The sequence below is a fragment of the Pipistrellus kuhlii genome, unplaced genomic scaffold (assembly GCF_014108245.1).
Source record: "Pipistrellus kuhlii isolate mPipKuh1 unplaced genomic scaffold, mPipKuh1.p scaffold_m20_p_43, whole genome shotgun sequence".
In the NCBI taxonomy this organism is placed as follows: domain Eukaryota; kingdom Metazoa; phylum Chordata; class Mammalia; order Chiroptera; family Vespertilionidae; genus Pipistrellus; species Pipistrellus kuhlii.
The window spans coordinates 1,208,067-1,229,730 of record NW_023425544.1 but is presented as its reverse complement, the minus strand read 5'-3'; the positions used below and the strand labels follow the sequence as shown (position 1 = coordinate 1,229,730).

The window sequence follows — 21,664 nt, the reverse complement described above, 5'->3', positions numbered from 1 at the left end:
CTCTGCACATGGAAACAGGAACCCGTCCACTTCTCCTGCGACGACAGCCTAAAATAATCACACAAATCAGATGGAACTTATGCGAAATGGGCAGCCCAGATGAAAGCCTATAGAAAGTGGGGCATTAGCAACCATTGGGCAGTCCGAGCCCGGGGTTTGAGGGGGCAATAGGATTTAAGGGATGAAGGGGACTGAGGATGGAACCCAAGGCAGGTTTAGAACAAGAAGTTCCTTGGTGAGGGGGTTTTCGGACAGAGTGTAGAGGGTCTGGGACTGGCACAGCTGCTGGCCGGCCTTCAGGGAACAGGTTTGAGAAAACCTTCCAACCTCATTTCTCTCCTCCTTCCCAGCCTGGCAATTGCTGGTCTGGGAAATAATAAGCTTTATCTTAGGAAAACACACTTGGGTTCTAGTCTCAGTTTTGTTGTTTATTAGCTGTGTGACCTGAGTGAGTGCTTAGCTTCTCAGCCTTCATTGCCTTTTCTATACATTGGTGGTAGTAAGTGTCCCCTTCATGCTGTTGCCTTGAGAATCCACTGAGAAAACGCTGTTAGCCTAGCGCTGGCAAAGGCACAGCAAACAGTGGCTGCTCTCCCTGGCTCCCTGTGCAACAACGGCCGTTATATTAGCCGGTAGCCCTTCTCCCTGGTCACTTTCAGTGAGAGCAAAGCTGTGGTTATTTGTGTTCTCTGACATGATGTGTTGTATGCTCTTTATTCTTGTTCTTTCCCCCTTTCTTTTGTCCTTGAACCTCTCTAACAATGCCAGGCCTCGTTATTTCAGAACAGAATTTAAAATGCTTTGGACAAGCTGTGTTTACACTTCTGTTTCTTTTCAAAAAAAAAAAAAAAAAAGCAAGAAAAGAAACTCTCAGACAGTAAGACCTGTTTCAGAGTCTTCCTTTCCTTGAAAAATGGTGAACTGAGGAAAGCCTTGTGGGATCCACTTTGCCCATCAGGACATTTGGTTAAGAAGGCGGTGTGCCTCAGAAATAAAGGTAATATGATGTGTAAATTGTAATGCTAACTATGCATTTATATGGGGAAAAGAGGAAAGAAAAACAGTGGATCTTCCAAATCCCTGGGCAGCTCTAAACTAGTTGCTTTCTGAAGCAGAAGAGGTGTTGCTCACCTGGAGGCCTGGGCCCTCCTACCTCCTACCCAGACTTATTAATGGTCCTGCAGTCGCCTCCCCTCCTTGTCTTGGGAAGCTGTATTTTATGTATTTGAGCAGCCAGTATTCTTTAAAAAAAAAAAAAATTAAAATTTCACCTGACTCTTTTCCAATTAGTTGTTGCTCACCTCAAGGGAATATAATTAAGAGCACTCAAGTTATCTGGAGGAAAGGAATTAAACAAATTGTGAAAGTGCCGTAATAATGTACGGGGACTGCAGTGCCATTAATAAGTCTGCAGCATCCATATTCATGCCTGGTCATTGCTAGGAATGAGCTCATGCTATAGGACTGGAAGAGAAATGGTGTATATTCCACGCCTAGAGTTCGTAAGATTGAGTGAATATCTCCCTTGGTAAATCACCACTGCCTTCTTTCCTTCGGCTGACGTACTGAGTGTGTGCTGTAGGGCACCTTGAACACAGCATGTGCTTTTAGCCCAACAGCCCTGAATTTGAATATGGTCCTACTATTTGCTAGCTGTGTGATGTTGGGCAAGTTACTTTACCTTTCTGAGTCTGTTTCCCATTTTGAAAATGTGGAAAATAGTGCTATCTTGAAGGCTTGCCTTGAGAATTATGGATAAGTAATGCATTGAAGCAGCTGGGTTATAGTAACTCATTAAATATTAGGTCCTTTTCCTATTAAGAGGATTCAAACTGAACATACATTTCAGTCATCATATTGTCATTACTTGACACCAGCAATCGAACCCCTTTCCTTTGTAGGAGAGAAGGGGAAAAGAATGGCTTTTACTCTTCCAGGGTGTAACTGATGAAGTCAGTGGAATAATTCCCAGAAAGCAAAGGCCTAGTACAGATATACCATAATCTGCTATTCAGAGGTGCATAGTGGTATCCCACAATTGCTGTTAGCCACAGGGTAGTTGTGACACAATTGTCTTGCCTGCCTATGCATGGACCTGGTCATACTGATAATACTATCACCACTTTACTGATGTGTGTTATTGGTTCTGTGTATGTTATGTCTAATTGTTTAAAATGTCTGCAAAATTGCACTCAGATTCTGCATTGAAATATGAAATAGCTGTGAATGCTCAAAGATCGCAGAGCAGAGAATACAGCATTTTTTTGCTATTAGTGAAACAGATATTTGCATTCATATTTTCATGAAAAGCAACAAACAAGTTCTTTCTGGGACCTAATAAAGGAAGATAGTTTTTAGTAAATGAGGTTTTATTATGTTTTGTTACCGAGATACCCTTAGGAAAATGTGGACACTGATAGCTCTGAATCAGAAAATGATTCAATTGAGTCGTACTATGAATGTGAAGAGTTTTTTTTAGGAATAGCTTAATTCATTTTGCTCTATTTTCCTTTTAATGTATATACCAAAGAGTGATAAGTACTTTTTAAAATTTGTCAACCTACATGATAAGAAAGTAATAAATTAGTTTACTTGGTAGTTTTTGCCTTCTTGGTAGTACATAAAATCAAGAATAAATGCCTGGCCAGAGTGGCTCAGTTTGTTGACCATTGTCTCATGCACTGAGAGGTTGCCAGTTCCATTCCTGGTCAGGGCACAATCCTGGGTTGTGGGTTTGATTCCCCAATCAGGGAGCACATAGAAGGCAACCAACTAATGTTTCTCTCTCATCAGTGTTTCTCTCCTCTCCCTTTGAGAGGGCAGGGCGGGGCCGGGCCAGCTCCCGACTCCATTTTGTAACTGGACCTTAGCCCTAACCCAACCAATCAGGTCAGCCAAGGTAGTGGCACCCCCCCCACCCCATAAAACCTATTGATACGTTAAATTCTTTCTCTCTCCCCCGCCATGCCATCCCAGGTGTAACTGGGACTGAGCTCGGACTAGTCCGAAATAAATACAGGCTTTCTGCAATTGCATCGGATTCGGCTCCCTGGTAGTCTTTGGGGTTTATGACACTTGGGCACAACACTTTCCCCTTCCTTCCTCTAAGCATCTCTTCAGGTGAGGATTTTTTTTTTTTTTTTTTTTTTTTTTTAAGAGTAAATGTTGCCCTCTGAAGAAAGTGATTAGCAATCCTACTGAACTCAGTAAGTAGACAGGTGACAGGGGAGTGTGCTGGGAGTGAGAAACTCATGTATAGAGATGATTCATCATGGAGTCTCAACCATCCTCACCAAGGTTTGCCATATATCCATCAGAACCGGGCAGGAAGAGAAAACCATTCTTTTGGCAATAAGAGAATGGGTCCAGAGGTACCAGCCATGCCAAAGGCTCAGAGAGAACCCATTTGGACATAATATAATGACAGTTACTTACTGAGCCTACCATGTGCTGCTCCTATGGTAGGCACTTTATTGATTCTCTCTAATCCCTGCAACAGCCCTGAAGATTTCCACGGGGGTAGGTACTGCTGTTTTAGAAAACACACTGCCAAAATATAACAAAAGATGTAACCAACAGTCCTACCCTTTGACTTAGTAATTCCATGTTTGGGGATTTGTACACATGAAGTTGTTTGTTTTAATTGAATGTAACTTATAATGAAAAGACGGAAGGGACTTAATTGAATAATTGTAGGAATAGGGTTCAAAAAATTATGTACATCTATACTTTGTGGAATATTACAGTTTTAAAAATAATAATCACAAGTATTGTATAAAATATGGGAAATGTTAAGGTAGCCAAGGAGAAAGCAATAAAATATATGCACTCTATAATTTCAAAGATATAAAAATGTTTGTTAACATGGGCCAATATTGAGGGAGAATAATACAAAAATAAAGGTAGTTGTGTTAAGATGACATGATAATGAGTGAGTGACTTTTTTTTCCAAGAAAAATTTCTCTCTGCAAAAAAAAGCCATAGGAAACAAGCTTCAAAGAAAATGAGTCAGTAGCAGCAATGACTACTGAGGTATATTGAGAATAGAAATTGTTTCAGAGCATACCTAGAATTACCCGGTTACCAAACCTAAATTCCTATTTACTACTTTGAGATGTTGAGATTCTGGTTTCCTTCCTTCCTTCCTTCCTTCCTTCCTTCCTTCCTTCCTTCCTTCCTTCCTTCCTTCCTTCCTTCCCTCCCTCCCTCCCTCCCTTACAGTCCCTCCTCCTCCTCCTTCTCCTCCCTCCTCCGCCCCCACTCTTCCCCTCCTTCCCCCTCCACCTACCTCGCACCGCACTACTCCCGCCTCCCAACCACCACCGCCCCTGACTTCATCCTCCCCCCTCCCTCCTTCCTTCCTTCCTCCTTCCTCCTCCCTCCCCTCCCTCCCTTCCTTCCTCTCCTCCTTCTCCTTCCTTCCTTCCTTCCTTCCTTCCTTCCTTCCTTCCTTCCTTCCTTCCTTCCTTCCTTCCTCCTTCTTCCCATTTGGAATTTGTAATTAGTATATCTGCAGAGCAACAATGCAGTAGATTCAGGAAAGTGTTTGAGGCTTTGTAAGCAAATGACAACAATGTAAAAGGTATTGTCTAAATTTGCATTCCTATAAAACATGGAGCTGCTGTGATTTCAGAATAAATGTGTTTTAAATATTTTCTAAATACAGAACTGTTGCAGCCCTAACAATACTTGGCTAAGAAACTACATTTCTACGATAGGCCATTGTTACTCCTTGGAAAATATTTGGGCTTTAAAAAAGGCCCATTTACCAATACTGAGGAATGTGCCCACTTTGTCCCTTCTTGCATCTGTAGTTTTTTCTGTAAGACTCTTCTTCCTCTCTTTTGGGATATCATTGATTTTTATTGCAGGACAAAAGGGCATGGCATTAAAACCGACATATTTAAAACTCTAGAAAATAATTATTTTTCAGATAAGAGCCTGTGTTTGTGTTGAATTATACAGTCTTTTGCTGTACGTATTTATTTCCACCTCTTTCTCACAATTTTTGGAATGTTTTTTTCTGTGCACTAATTCATTGATTGGAATTCCAGTTTAGAAATGCTAATTAAAACTCGGGGTCATTGGTCAATTGCATTATCAAATGTAGGAGCTAGGAAAGTTGATAAGATTTGATTAAACATGGATTTTTTTTTCTCTCCTTCTGTGTGTTAGGTTCTGCTCTGGACACATTAACAAGTGGCCATTTTTCTGGAATTCTGCACTCTTCCTGCTTCCTTTCATTATATTAGGCAAGGTTCCACTAGATGAGACATTTGTAGTCCTAAGACTTCCTGCCAGGGTTCAGACTTTGTATTTTTGACATTGAAGCTGTCGTTTTCCTGAAGCTATTTAATTAGAAACACATTCATTTCAGTGTACACTGGAAAAAAACTTGGACAGCAGAGCCAGGCACACTGGGAAGTTTGAGCATTTGTGTAGCTGACAGCTAAACTAATGGTTTACAGTTTAAGGGGGAAAATATCGCAGGGCATTTCCTTGCCCCTGGAAGCGAGGAGAAGCTGAATGTGCACAGCAGATACCTATTTTTAAAAGAGAGAAGAGGAAGAAAGAAAAAAGACAACCCCACTTTTATTGCAGTTGTGTATATAATTCTTTCTTCAGCTATTGTCAAATACAAAAGTCTTCTAGGAGAATAGTTCCCAAACTATGCTTCTAATATTCAAGTCTGTTTTACAGGCTCCCAATATACATTACTGCTGAGATCATAGTAAGGAGGACATTTTATATTCTGGGGAACGATTTTTGCTTGAAGAATTTTATTTGTCAAATGGTAATAAGGGGATTGTGCCCTTTCTTATTTTTAAATGTTTGAGCAATTTTAAAATGCACAACTGATGTTTTAGAACTTTCATTGCCTATCCATTGCTTCAGGATGAAAGCCTGAACTCCTTAGTATTAAATTGGAAGCAAACCTCTCCTTTCTTGTTTCTTACCACTCCTTGTTTCCCCAACCCTGTCTCCAAGAAAGCCAGCCTGCAGGTCCGCTCCCACTCTCCCAGCTGCCCCAGAGGAAAGGTACCTGGTCACCTCAGTCTGAGCCAGATATCTTATCTCTAGGCTCATAAAATACCCTTTGCACCTTTCAAGGATGTATCACGTATATATGAATCACACTGGAGAGACATATAGAAAAATTGCCAGTTCCTTCTCCTCTCCCTACTTCTTGACCTCCATCCTCTACCCCCAAGAAAAAGGTCGTGTGGGAGGTGGGCCTGGTTAATTTAGGTTTGGTATTACAAAGTCTGTATGGCACAGAGGAAGAGTCTTTGAAGTCAAATTCTAGGTTTTCCATTTACTTTGTTCTGTGGCATTAGATAAGTGATTTAAACTCTCTGGACCTGTCTCCTCATTTGTAAAATGGAGATAATACCTACCTTGTATGGTTATTGTTGGATTAGGAAGATAAATTTGAGCTTCCTTATATAATGTTCAGAACATTTGTCATTGGTAAGTAATATCATAAGTGATAATGGCAGAGGAGGGGGTTAGAGAATAAGGGGAGAGGAAGTACACAGAATCCTGAAAACATAGGAAGTCAATGATGCCCAGGCTTTCAAACTTTTGGAGTTGGGTTCTGGTCTCCTGCTCAGTTTCCAATTTAGGGCCCATCACCCTGTGAATGAAGTCATTGGAAGGGGCTTTGTGAATTGTAGGGTCATCCAATGGTCTGTGTGCAGATGGGGAGGAGGTGCTTACTGGTTGCTTTCTATGTGCCTTTTCAAATCAGAGCGGACAGTTAGATCACATCTCTTGATGACAGAAGGAAATAGCAAATAAAAGCATCATTCTATATTCAACCTTGTTAACTGCTTTTTCTATTATATTGATAATTGTGGCAATAATAGTTCCCATTTGTACCAGGAACTGTACTAATCACTCGATGTATATTTTCTCTCATTCTGATTGCAACCTCTACCAGTTTGCTTCTAAGGTCCCACTTTAAAGATGAGGAACTGAGACCAGGCAGTTGCCTAGCTGTTATTTTAGGGACTAATGCCAGAGTGGGTTCTTCCTGCCACCCGAGAGGCTTCCAGTGCTGCCTGCGTTTAGAAATTCTTCTGAAGTTTCTAGGCTTGGGAACAAAATGTCACATTAGGATTTTTGTTGTGAAAGGAAATGTAACTGTGCATACGTTTATTAAAACAGTTTTTCTCCAAATAGTGAACCATCTGTAATTTTCTGTCGGAAGCAACAGACATTAAAGCAGCTGTGTGTCTCTGTTTCTCTTCACAGTGCTCCCATGCCCTACCTCATAGGAATCCATTTAAGTTTAATGGAGGTAAGTTGGCGCCTTTCCTCCCTACATCTCCCTGCTTGGCTGTTTTGTTTTGAAAAGACACAGTGTGTGGATTCACAGCTCTCCACGTGGGAGCGTGTGGAAGCAGCGCTTGGTGCGCAGTGCCCTCTCAGGGGCACAGAGCTGAGTGGTCCATTTAGACCCTTTCCCTGGGCCCCTGTTCCCAGTGTTTGTCCTCTCTGCATGGAGATTGTCAGTTCTCACGGGTGAAGGAGCGAAATTCCAGAAGGCAGGAGGAAAAGGTCCTCGAGCATTTAAACAAGGGAAGGGAAATGATTTGCCTTTCAAAATGATGTTTATTCAAAACTATTACAATCATGTTACATTTTTTATTGTAGAAAATGTGGTGTAAAAATATATAGAAGTATAAAGAGGAAAATAAAAATTATCCACAATGCCATTATTATAAATTCAACCAGTTAGCATTTTACTGCTCTTCCTCCTGGTCTTTATTTTATGAATATATATTTTGTATAAATGTACTTAATTGAAATGTGTTTTATATATAATTTTGTTATTAAATGTCACTTAATATTATGGCATGGAGATTTCAACATGTTTTTATTTATTCTCAATTAGAATAATTTTCAGTTTGCTACCTTACATTCCACTGCTTGGATATATCATAACTTAAACATTTTTCTGTTACTCTAGAGTAGACATTTAGGTTGTTTATATTTTTTCACTAATATAAGTAGCATTTCAGTGAACATCTTTATGCATAAGGTTTTATCTGCATTTTGACTTAGTTTCTTAGCATAGAACCCGTAATGTAGAAATGCTTGGTCAAAGCTATGACTGATGACAGATTGCTTTCTGCATGGCTGTACCAATTAGATAGCAGTTCTTTTAAAGGACTTATCTGGGCTTTTGTGAGTGCCATTGATTTGTAGATATGAACCCCAAGCTTTTCCCTCCTCGGGAGAGAGCTTAAATTTGTACTAGAGCAAAATGGGGAGGGAGGTGGGGGGGCTTGCCTGTTTTGCACAGGAGCTAAGCTCTCAGCGGGAAAATCTAAAGCCATATCCGTCTGTGATGATGCTTTGCATGTCTTAAAGGAAGTGCTACTTCTCTTCTTCTGTTCCCTTCATTTCACGTCGACGAGGACCACCTGCTTCTTCGCTAACTGTTGCACACTGTGCTATTGTGCTTACGAAAATGAAACAAGTTGGTTATCGAAAAACCTGTTTGTTTGACATTGAGAATCTTGATCAAAATAGACCACAGAAATCTGCTCAAATTTCTAATTTGACAGGACGGCCATGTGGCTCCTACATTCTGTTAACAGTTCCTCCTTGTCATCACCCAGCCCTGAGCACATACAGTACACAGTTTATGGACTATCTTGGGTGGTGTATTTAGATCAGATTGAAGAGGTTTTTTGGGTGTTTTACCTTTGTCAAATTTGGGGATGTATTTAAAGCTCCTGTGTGAAAATTTTAAATTGAACACCTTCTAATAGGCCGTTAGTGCCAATTGTTAGAGTTTGAAACACTAAACACCATTTGGTCTATTGAGTGCACAGCTCCTTTCTGCCTCTCCTCCTGCCCAGCAGACTGTGCTAGCAAGGCTGTATCACATGCCTCTCATCCCCGTTAACATCAGCATTGTCCAAGTTTCTAGTTTCTGCCTGCTTTTCTTCTAGGCATGCCCTAGTCATCTTGTTTAGGGCTTTCTGTTTCAGTGATCAAGATAATGCCACTCACTCTCAGCCGTGATTCTAACTATTGTAGCATGGCTCTCTCTGAACACAGGTCCAAGCGTTTCAGGTGCCGATTGAACTTCACATAGGTTTGCTACAGATGTCTCAAACTCAGTGTTACACACAAACACACACACACACACACACACACACACACACACACCCCAAACTACATCACTCCCTTCCAGTGTTCCTAGTCCCTGTGAATGGTACCCAAGTGGGATACACTGAGCATGGCTGAGCGCTCCTCTTCCTTGTTCTTTCTAAATTGGTACCAACTCTCTGACATGTCTCTTGCCGTGTTCCTTCCTTACTGCCTTCATTGACTATTTATTTCTTTTCTTGGATTATTGCAAAGCCCTATTCATTCATCTGCTTAGCAAAATGAAAGCCTCTTAGGTTTCAGACGTTTTTCTCGGTCCTGGAGGTATAAAGGAAAATGTAAAATCCAGTTCATAGTCCCGGCATTTAGTGGGTTGACTTCTACTGCCTCACTCTACCTTTAGTGGTCCCAGTCTTGCTCTGCACCACCCCTGAGTCTGCTCAGTCTCTTTGCTGCTGCCAACCTTGCTGTCCTCTCAGTGTCCCTTATTAGCCTGTGTGCCCACTGATCCTAGCCATCCCCGAGTTCCCATAACTCTGCATGGCTAAGCCCTGACCTTCGCCAGCTCTTTCAATAAATCCTCCCATTTTGTCATCGTCTTTCACTTACTGTCCCTCTTGTTCTGGGTGGTAACTGTTTGCTTCCCCATCCTCTTCACCATCCCTTGGAGCATGAGTTGGGAACAAGGACTTTGTTTTGTTTATTGTGGTATCCTCAGCACCTGTCAGGGCACCAGGCAGGTGCTTTCAGAAAAGAAGGATGAGTGGGTACTGGTAAGCTGAATTCGGAGTACAATTAGAGCTCCCCAACAGGCATCAAAGTTTTCGGAGAACCCAGCAAAGATAAACAGAGTACATTATATTACTTTCGTATGATTGTAAGTAACTTAAAACAAGGCCTTTTGTTAGTAAAGCATGAGGTGCAAAATATGAATAATTTTTTAAACTTGCACTTGGGATGGAGTTTTGCACCTAGGTGAGTGGGTGTGAGTCGACTCTGCTCAGCCTTTGAGAGGCTTTAAGTGAGAAGATTGGGGAAGCACTGGCCAAGAAAAATCTTAGTCCTGTCAATTAGCTAGAGTAGGGAAGAATTTGCCTTGCTGAACTCCTGCATGGTCAGCTCTAAAATAAAAAGAAAAGAAAAAGGAAAAGAAAAATAGTAGTATCCTACACTTGAAGGCAGCTAAGACACTTTCTGAAAAAAGTAGCATTTCCTGGGTGTGCTGGGCAACCATGAACTTCCAGTCTTGGAATTCAATCTTCTCATCGCCTCCTGTGGATTTAACTCAGACTTGGGGCACTCTAGTCGTGCTTTTTGGTTGGGTTTATGTGGTTCTTCTATACCCTTCACATGAGAGGGCTGTTTCCCGTGAGATTTCTCCCAGGAACTATGAGCGGTAATACTGGGGGAGGAGCTTGTACCTCAGGCTACAGGAGACCCGTCTAAGGAAGGAGCTTGGGAAGGCCCATCTCCTCCCACATTCTAGTTTTCTTACTGGCAATTCAGCAAGAGGCTTATTTTTGACTGTCTTGTTATTTTTTTCTTGAAAGCTATAGGCACCTTATTATGCCTTTGCATATGTGCCAGAATTTTTTAAACTTCAAATGAATGTGGCAGATGTTCATAAAAGTTTAGAAAAAGCTACCATAGGAAGACTTTTTAACCATTTTTATGGCACTCAAATTTGTTTCACAAAAAGAAATATAAGTTATAACCTCCTGTTCTCATTTGAAAAAAGGTTATTTTGGGGAAAGACCTAATTCTAGTCTTTAGGCTCTTACAGGATGCCCTTTGCTGTTAAACGGTAACCTTGTCATCTTAAAGAGTCTGCCTTTTTCCTAAAGTGGCACGTATATAGCTCATCATCATTCTTATCCCTCCTTCTGCCTTTTTATATCGTTCTCTCATTTAGCAAACATTAATTGGAGTCTAGTGGTAAGTTAGCAGGATAGCCAAGGATATTGGCATAGACCTAGTTTCTTCTTGGAGAGAATGATCATGTTAGCTGGCAGCTAGGAAATACCAAAATGTGGCCTGATTACACAGTGACTGTTTCCTTTTATTCTCTCGACCTCAGTTTAGTTTAGGAATGTTTCTGTAGCCCCATGGTTGTCAACCTTTTTAATGCCGCGACCCTTTCATATAGTTCCTCATTTTGTGGTGACCCCACACCATAAAATTATTTTTGTTGCTACTTCATAACTGTAATTTTGCTACTGTTAGGAATCGTAATGTAAATATCTGTGTTTTCCGATAGTGTTGGCGACCCTGCTAGTGACCCACAGGTTGAGAACCGCTTGCTGTAGAGCCTAAAATCGTCAGAAAACACAGATATTTGACTAGCCCAGTACCTGGCACCTAAAGAATTCAACAAAGGCCAACAATCATTGCAGTTTTTATTTTGTCAATGGCCTGAAATCCACTTACATTATTAAGTTGATGGCTTTTAAGTTGTGTTTAAAGGACTTTTAGGTTCAAGGGATCATTGTCATAATTCTCATTTCCTAGGGAAAGAGTTAGAACAAAGTTGTTTTGTGCTTGCCCTATTTCCTCCATGTTTGTTGGGCTGGAGGCATTGTACCAGGGATGGGTGTCGCACTTTTGTAGAACTTGATAAATTTACTAGCAGTCCCCTGCTTGACCACCCCCTGCTGTAAAGAAGGCATGGTCCTTTCTCTCTCTGTATCTTGGTTTCTTCATCTTTAATAGTCAGTACCCATCTTTTAGGATTATGACAAGGATTGTGTAAATGAGCCCTGTATATGTCCAGCATAGCCGAGTGTCTGGCCTGCAGTCGGTGTGCAGTAAGCATCCCTTCCACAGTCATGTTTTGAGAGCCTTCTGTGTGCCAGCCATGGCCTCATACTAGGAGTCTATAAACAATAGTGAATGAGACATAATCCCACCTTCTGAGAGGTGTGTCTAGAGCAGGTGTAAACAAGTAGAAAGAATTGTTGTGAATTTGGGATGCCATAGGCTCCTACCAGACAGACACTGAACCTGGCCTTGAGGACTGTGCCTCTCAGAGGAAGGGAATGTCTAAACTGAAATCTAAGATAAATAAGAATTCAGCCATGGGAACAGGTAGCGGCATCTACAAAGACTTAAAGTGTTGCCCATGTAGTTTTCCAGGAAGTATGAGTGGTTCAGTATCTGATAGGAACATAAGTATGAAGGGAGAGAGGAGAGCTGAGGCAGGCAGGCAAGGGCCAGCCATCCAGGCCTTGTAAGCCGTGTTAAAGAGTCTGAACTTTATAGGGCAATGGAGAGCCATTGAAGAGTGTAAATAGGGGAGGGACATGGTCAGGCCTTCTCCTTCTGGGCTATTAGAAACCCAGTCCTTCCATATAAAATGCTTGGAAACTGCTTAACCATGTTAATAAAGTAAGTTGATATTTGTAAAGATCAAGGTAATTCTTAAGTAAATTACACACCATGACCACATATATAAAATTCAGATGTGTTAGCGTCCCAAACCCAAGCTTCCGAATGGTTCCCTTGCTACTAAGTCGTGGCAGAAGTGTTTGTAGTGATGGCTTTCTTCGAGGTTTTAAGCACCACTTTTACTAGATTCTGACTTTCCCTCTCTGTTTCCAAGTACTTTTTATGAATTAGATATTTTTTTCTACAGCCCAGTTTGAGGATATAAATTTAGGCTATATACTAAGTGATAGTTCCAGGTAGTAGGAATAGGGGGAGTGAGACCGAGGTACCATGTGCACAGGCTCACTAACACACACACACACACACACACACACACACACACACACACGCCCAGTGCATTTCAGGAGCCCTGTTACGGGTGCACGCAGACACAGGATATGCTCACAGCAGTCCTCTCCCTTTCTCACCATTTGTATCTGGGAAGGCTTAGCTGGGGCTCTTGGAGCTAATTTCCAGATACACCAACTGCTTACAACAGCACCGAGCCATCATCCAGGCACAGCATCCAGGCGCTGAGTCAAAGTTCCACTTGGTTTCTGGGATCCATATCTCTCCAACCACCTAGGAGAAAATCTTTAATCCTTTGTTTGATCCTTTGTTTGTTTGGAGGGATATTTATTCTTAAACAATTTCATAGTGAGTGAAGAAGAATGTTTTCTGCTTGCCATTGTGCCATTTTCCTTGCAGGACTCCATAGATAGATAGTGGCAAGATGCTGTGATTGGTGCAAAACTCTGAGCTGTAATTATATTTTCTTATCAGTGGTGACTGGTTTATGTGTCCTCAAAAGAATTTAAAAATTCAGTTATTTGCTAGTGCTAATTAATCATATTCCTGCTTTATATGATTAATTTGCATGAAAATTCCACCTGGTAGTTTCAGTCATAGGTTCATGGAGAGAGCTTTAGCAAGAAAGGGAGAGGCCTGGGAGGTAACTGACATGTGAGTTCTTGCTAATCCAGACACTGTATCAGGTACTTGACCTGTTTCAATTGTGAGCATTTCTCAGAATCTCTTAGGAGCTAGCCATATTTGCAAATGGGGGACGCCAAGGCTCAGAGATGCAATATAAGTTGCCCCCTGAGCCTCTGCTCTGTGCACCCTCCCATCAGGCTGTGTGGTTTATGCCAGTCCTGGGCAGAGAGGCCCCTCCTTTGCCTGGGCTTTTCCTTCTCAGGGTGGCCTCGTCATATACTGAGAGCTAGGTGAGGAAAGGGAGCACTCGAGTCTGGCAGCCCCGTTTCTCTGGAGAAAAGCTCTGCGCACACTTGTGATTAGGGCTGGGTTACTTAGCTTCTCCATGGCTCCATTCTTTCATTGGAAAAATTAAGATTATGTTATCCATCTCAAAGAGTTGGGAGAATTAACTGACATAGTGGATGTGAAGAGCTTTTTAAAGATGCCATACAAAATGTTATTCTTCCCAGTTGATAATATATATGCCTAAGTGACCGTTATGACCTGTCAGCTGGTCGCTATGATGTGCACTGACCACCAGAGGAGCTGCCCCCTCTTGGGTCAGTGTGCTCTCACAGCTGGCCAACCTCCTACTGTTCTTCCCCCAGCCAGCTGGGTGGTCAGTGCGCTCCCACAGCCAACCTCCTGCGACTGGCCAACATCCTGTGGTCCCTCTCCCCAGCTAGACAGCCCCAATCGGTCCTGATGAGGACTGGGTGAGACGGCCTCAATCAGCTTCCATCACTGGCCTGCCAAAGGACCCCACCTGTGCGCAAATTCATGCACCATGCCTCTAGTATAAAAATAAGAGGCAAAGTTAGATCTGTGGAACTGTAATGTTTGCTTAATTATATAAAGAAAAAGTAATTGGACAGTAAGTGGTTTGGTTTTGCTTGAGTTTCTTAGCATGTTATTTGTTATCCTGGAAATCATCATATGTGAGTCTGTCTCATCCAGAGCAGTTGGAACAAAAGCTGAGCAGCTCTGTCCACCTGAGGGCCGGGAGGTGGTCCTGCATCTCACCTGGTGGGTTTCTCCTGGGAGCTCCCTCCTCTGTGTATCTGCATTTCAAATGAGCGTGATTTTCAATGTCACTTACCTTATTGTTGGAATTAGTTAATATAAGACAATTTAAAGCACTAGTAACTTATGTAATCAAAGGAATAAGTACTCCTGGCTGATTTCAGGATCTCTTGCAGTTAGTACATTTTCAGGCTAATTTGTTGTGACTGAAATGTTTTCTTATGAGATGGGATGAGCCTCTGTTATATTTCAAAAAAACTGAGTAACATGCGAGGGAGAATCCCAGTAGAAAAAATGTGAAACCATCATTGGCGCTTTTGTTTTCCAGTTATCCTAGCATTACTTAGACAGTCATTACATGTAAGTTCATTTAGCAGTGTTAAAACTGACTTCAAAGAAAAAGTAAAATTTATCATTTGTCACAAGGAGAAGCTTGACTTAATCACATTCCAGTCAGATGAAGATACAGAGTAGTGTGTCTTCAGGACACTGGGCAGCAGAGTGGAAGAACTCTGGGCTCTATGTTATGTGGACCCGGATTCACATTCTAGCCCCGTCACTACCAGGTGATATTAAACATAACTCTTTGTTTAAACAGGAGATCAGTTTAGCAGGGAGATAAAGGTATGGTGACTATCACACAGGATGACCACTTTGTATAAAATTACTATTATGTTATCCTCCTAAGAGATGCCTATTGGAAATACTGCACTTGAGCCCTAGGATTTCTAATTGTCACCCCTTTGAGGGAGATGCCAATTTTGCAGAAGGAATGTTAAGGTGCCTCTCTGAGCCTCAGACTCCTCGCTTATACTAGTAAATGGGTAGGTTTCTCACTTTGTAAGATTTGTCAGGTACCGAAAAAATGGAAGTTATTATAGCATCCCCCTTATCCACAGGGATGCATTCTAAGACCCCCCAGGTGGATGCCTGAAACCACAGATAGTCCTGAACCCTGTCCAAGATTTGGCAAAAATAGGTTTATAGTTGTATGTGAAACACAGTTTATGCTTGTATTATTATTATTAATTATTGTATTATTTTCCATATGAACAACTGTAAACTTTTACCCCACCCATATATACTGTTTTTTCATATAAACATACCTATCGTAAAGTTCAATTTATAAATTAGGTATAGTAAAATAATAATAACCAATATAAAATAGAATAATTATAACAATATACTGTAATAAAAAGTATGTGAATGTGATATCTCTCTCTCAAAATATCTCAAATTTTCCATTTAATATTCTTGGGCCATGGTTGACTGCAAGTAAAACCATGGAAAGCAAAACCACAGGTAACGGGGGACTACTATATATGTGTATCAATAGTATATGCATGTAGAACGGATCATTTTTCTTTAAAACAAGCTAAAGACATCTGCTTAAGATTGGCTCTGCAGGGGGTTAAGGTGGTGGAAGTGGGCAGAGCAGGGATAAGGCGGGTAGTGTGGAAGGAAACTTTGCTTTGGCGGTGGGTGCACCGTGCAGTGTGCAGATGATATTTCGCTGAGTTGTACACTTGAAACCTGTATGGTTTTGTGAACCAATGTCACCCCCAATAAAATAAATAAATAAATAAAAATTCATATCCCCTCCCCCCCCCCCCCAAAAAAAAAAGATTGGCTCTGCCTCCTTTTTCAGCCTCTTTTTGTATTTTTTAATGAGTGGCTTTCCTAACTTGACATTAGCTTAAAGGCACTTTTAACTGAGCACAGCCACATAAGACTGGTGACTTCTTTTCATAAACTCCTTGCAAGTGATTAGGGGCGGGGCCGTTGGGGGAGCTAAGAGACCAACAGCTTGATGATTGAAGAGCGGTACCCTTGGCCTAGTCAAATCCCACTTGGAATCCGGGCACATGTGGTTTTGTTTAACACCATGCTCAGTAGACTCATGGTATGGGTTTGTGACCATCAGGCATTTGTTGTTGATATGTGAGGTCACCACAGTGGGGGTGTTTGTCAACCAAATTAAACTTCCTCTTAATGACCTAAAATAATTGATTCAGAAGGCCTTTAAATGAGCCACAGAAATGTGTAGGCAAGCTGAAACCCAGCATTTTCTGCACAAATTATTGATGTTATTGTTTAGGATTTTTTTGTTTGTTTGTTTTCGGTTTGGGGGCAGGCAATGAGACTGAGTTTGAATCCCACCTCCATCGTTTGTCTGTGTGCAACTTGGGCAACTTACTGAGCTTCTGTGCATGTGTGCCTTTGTGTCCCCATCTGCAGAATGGGAACAACTGCCTTAAAGTGATGACAATTCAAAGCATTATGACTAAAGTTCCATGCACATTGGTAGGCCCTCACTCAATAGTAGGTATTATTATTAAGAAAGTCCAATAGGTATCTCTGAAGAAACTAGTTTAATAATTTTATACAAAGTGGTCAAACTCTATGTAGTAATCATACCTTTTTTTTTTTCTGCTATACTAATCTCTTCATAAACTGCTCTCTATACTGAACATGTGACTGAAATTGAACTCTATACGCCTCCCCTTACATATTGTTTGATTCTTACCTAATCTCAAAGTGAATTTAAAGTTGAATATTTAAGATATTTGCCATTTTAGACTACCAAAGAAGTGGGGGGTTTTCTTTGCCAATTGAATTCAGACATTAATGACCAGGCAAAGAGTGGGGCCACCATGTTATGTTTGTAGAATCAAAGGCATTGGCTCAGGGCTTTTCCTAGGTATGGTGAACAGTGACACTAAGGTTTTCTTTTGAGGTTGGAAGTTATCAGCATTCCACAGGTTTATGTGTCCTGCCTAAAATTCTTCCCCCCATAAATCCAAATATCTGGAAAAAACTAAAAGCTTAGGACTGGGGTGCCTAGACTCCTGGACATATCTTTAACCAAATAGAATATGTTAAACCTTGGCATTAATTGCTTTGAAAGATCCAGCAATAATAAATGTATATCCTGCCTCTTCAGCATTTTATTGCAGCTATTTTGTACTGGCCGAATGGGTTAAATTGTGAAGCTTGATAAGTACATATGCACATTACCCATACTTCGCTTTAGAAGAAAAAAAAAAAAAAGGAAAGAAAAAGATAGCTATGATTTTGGAAGTCATCCCAATTTTTAAAAATAAGAGAATTTGGACATTTTGGCATATGGGCTTTTTTAAATGAAATTTCATGGAACTGAAAACAGTCAATTTTAGGTTTCCAAAAATTGTTTTGATTTTCATTGGTATAAATTTGCTCCACATGGTTTTAGGGAAGTTCTGAGAGATGCATTTGAGACTTCAGGGTTGATTTTTTTGTTTTGTTTTGTATGAGATTTATTTTTTAAAAGGTGATTTTTTTTTTTTTTCTTACTCAAAGTATAAATTAGAGGCGACTGAATTCCATTTCTAGGACAGTTTTTGGTAATGACATTGTTAAGCATTGCAAACAAGTGGACTTGGGCTGAATTATTGAACATCATCTCAGCACCATTTGGACATTGCAGTGCAGATTGCTCTCCCCCCATCTCTGGGCTAGAGTTTTGAGGCCAAGGGATTTGGGCTGTTCCATTAGCAGCAGCTGCTGGTGATAAGCAGCATAAGAGTCACCTGTGTAGGGTCAGGCTTATTGAACATCAAGGTTCAGCAGTGTCGGAAGAAAGGGAAGATGCCCAGGAGGGGGCTCCAGGCCACCTGCTGTGTGAGGATCAAAGGGTTGAAAGGTCAGAGGGCGCAACTCCCTTAATCATATCTGTCTGTGCAATAGCTACTTCAGATTGTAAATCTTAGTGATTTCATTAAGTCCTCCTGGCTGCTACTGGGGCATTGAAATAATAAAATTTTATACCTATAGCCTTTCCTGCCTCTGGCATCCAGGCCAGTCCATTCCCTGCAAAATGGGGTGTCTTCATGAAAACCTTTCCTGGAACGGCAGAGCTGTCCTAATGATGCTGCAGGCTGGGAAGTGGGGTTCACAGGACTTCATCCTCTGGAATAGTTTAAGAAGAAGAAAAAAATCACTTGGACCATATAGCAGCCTTTGGGACTTAGGTGGCATCTCTCTTCTGAAAAGCAGGTCACCAAATATGACCTATTACCAAATGCCTCAGCTTATGCGCAGGAGGAGAGCCGAGCTTTCCCAGTGCTGCTGCTTACGGAATACTGGTAGGCCTGTTCTACAGGCTCCGGGGGCCTTTCTTCCAGGCAGTCCCAAGCACCCGGACAGACATTACTTCCCACTCTGCAGACCTTCTGGGGGTTTTTAGAGACATGTCTCCTGAATATGAGTTTCCAAATATTTTTTCTAGATCTTAAAGTTGTTATGGACCTTCAGGGCTCCTTGGCTCTTGGGCAAGACAAATCACAGTAATGGCTACCCCTTTACTGCCCATATGTTTAGGACCCCCTGTAGTTTGTTTGAAAAGTTAAGAGATTTTCACAGTGAAGGTGCCATTTCTGAAATTTAAAGTGTTCCTTTTCACCGGGAGATAAGTTCACTCTGATTAAGTCCGTAATTCTCACTAAGCCATGTTTATGGGGGCAATAAACAATGTTTCAGTGTGCTTGTTAAATTGGGTTTCCAACCTCTCCACTCTTTAAAAATTGACATTTCAAATAAAAGGCAGGTGGAGATGGGAGTCCAGGTTTGCTGTGCTTAGTGATGAATGAATGATGGCAAGTGGCAGTTATGTGGGAGGAATGAGGCCCTGTTTTATTAGAAGGTGACCCCAAACCATTTTGGGACTAGGAAATCAACATCTCTTTATACCCCCAGTGAAACTCTTACATTCAAGTTTCATCATTTCAAATTGGATGGATACTATTTTTGAAATACTGCCAGCTGTATTATATTCATTATTTAATTTTCACAACAAGTCTGTGCTCTAGTAGTGGTGATCCTATTGTACAGGTGATGAAATCTGGACACAGAGAAGTTAGTAACTTGTCCAAAGTCACATAGCTAACAATGAGCAGAACTAGAATTCAAGCCCAATTATTTTGTTGTGTGAAATGTTTTACTGTATACAAAAGAAAAATTTGACACTGGCCCGCTTTTAGGGTCTGTTTACTATTACGTATCTAGGCTATGATAAGGCTACCCATGGAAGTTACAGGAGAATTATGTGACCTGGTTGGTGTCCTCAGTATTTGCTAACCCAGAAAGTAGAGGGGGCTATACAGTGGGGACAAGGGGACCGACCAGGCTTTGGGACCTGGCATTCCCAAGCTCACATCCCAGCTCTGTTATTATTTCACGGCCTGGGGAAGGAGCTTCGTTTTTTTCTTCTGTAAAATGGTAATAATAATAATAATACCTATCCCATGATTTTGCCTTGAGGATCAGATAAAATAATATATTTAAAAACAGTATTTAAAACTGCAGTAATTTATAGATGACAGTGGTAATGCAGTATATGGGAATGTAGTAAGGTTAAAACAGGTTGTTTTTTTAAGGGGAAAAGTGACAGTTAAATTAAAAAACATGAAACAATTAGAAAAATCACTAAACAAGCTTTTTTAAAAATATATATATTTTTATTGAGTTCAGAGAGGAAAGGAGAGGGAGAGAGAGGAACATCAGTGATGAGAGAAACATCAATGATGAGAGAATCATCAATCAGCTGCCTCCTGCTTTGCCGCCACCCCCTCCCCCTCCACTGGGGATCGAACCCACAACCCGGGCACATGCTCCTGACTGCAGTCAAACCTGGGACCCTTCAGTTCACAGGCCTACACTTTTATCCACTGAGCCAAACCAGCTAGGGCAACAAGTTTTAATTGAGGGTCCAAGTTTATATTTCCCCCTGTGCCTGGCTTAGGAGCAGAGAGAGGGAGTAGTCAGGAGGCTTTGTGGAAGAGCAGGGTCTTATGAAATAGACATAATCATGATGCTCTATACCTGGGCCTTCTTCACAGTTTACCAAGCTCTCTGCCATCTCATCTCTTGTCTGTGCTTTGCAGCTGTGGTGTGAGAGGTTGACACCATCTTCATCCTCTTTTTACACATGAGGAAATGGAGGCTCCATCAGTGGGGAAGCTGCTTCAATTTAAGGCAAAACACCATCAGAGTCAGAGGTGTCCATTCTGAGGGCAGAGAGGAGGCCAGGCTAGACTTGTAGAATGAGCCCCAGCAGAGCTGGCAGAACCACGCTCTTAGAAGGAGACGGGCTGGCACTCACCAAGCCTCTGCCTTGTGGCTGGCACTCTATGACATGCAGGACCTGCAGATAGATCTTCCTTCCTCTTCTCAACAATCCTGAAGGGTAGGATTGTGAATCCTGAAGGGAATGAAATTGATGCTGAAGGAGTTAAATGCCATGCCTAAAGCTAACTAGCTAGTGAGTGAGTGAGCCACACCAGCAGCTGTGGGGACTCCCTGACCCTGGGCCCAGGACCAGCCAGGGAGGGAATCAAGCAAGTTCCATGTGAATGGAGATGGTCCACCAGTGAGGTCTCTTGTACTATACATCACCGTGTCTTTTTTAGTTGGTTATAATTTATCCCACCACTCTCCATCCGCACCCTCCCACACGTAGGCTGGGAGACCTTTGAGTTTAGAGATCATTTCTTAGTCAGCTCTCTGGCCTTAAGACCCAGCAGAAAGTTGACATGAATGACTGACTGAAGGGGTGAATGAATGAATGTCCAGTGGGTGGATAGCCAGCCCCTTTGCTGACCTGCATTGGAAATCTCTGGATTTGTTAATGAGAGTCAGTGCTTATTACCTTGTGAGGAGTGGATTTGGCCTGACCCAGGAGGTGCTTACAGCACTTCCCTCCCCTGCCAAGCTTCTGTTTCTGTTTAAAGCACACTGGGAAATTCCAGCGGTGTTTTCGGGGGTCCTCTGAACTGTCGGGCTTGGATTTTTAATTTTGTGGAACAGGAAGGAGCAAATCAGTGACTCCTGGCTCCAAAGAAAAGCCACTGCGTTTATCAACTGCTTGGCAGCTCAGTGACCTCTGGGGCCTGAGGACGGGAAGGAAAATGTCACTCTTCCCTCTGTGTATACCCGAGACTTCAGAAAGGAATAAAGAGTTTGGAATACAGAATACTTGCCTTTCCTTTTCCTGTCCTTTCTACTTTCCCTCTGATTCCTCTTTCCCTTCCTCCGAGGCGGCCACCAGCTCCCTATGCTGTTCTTTGTTATGTGTTCT

General features: G+C 41.7%; 1 protein-coding gene across 19 annotated transcripts in view; it reads left to right on the top strand.

Annotated features, from left to right (window-relative positions):
• DENND1A (DENN domain containing 1A) overlaps nt 1-21,664 on the top strand; it is a 439,633-nt gene that overhangs the window by 255,404 nt on the left and 162,565 nt on the right. For all 19 annotated transcript variants that reach the window (XM_036411917.2, XM_036411910.2, XM_036411920.2 and 16 more), the window contains one exon: nt 7,258-7,303. In XM_036411917.2, the coding sequence (XP_036267810.1) occupies nt 7,258-7,303 (46 nt within the window). The remainder of the gene's footprint in view (nt 1-7,257; nt 7,304-21,664) is intronic.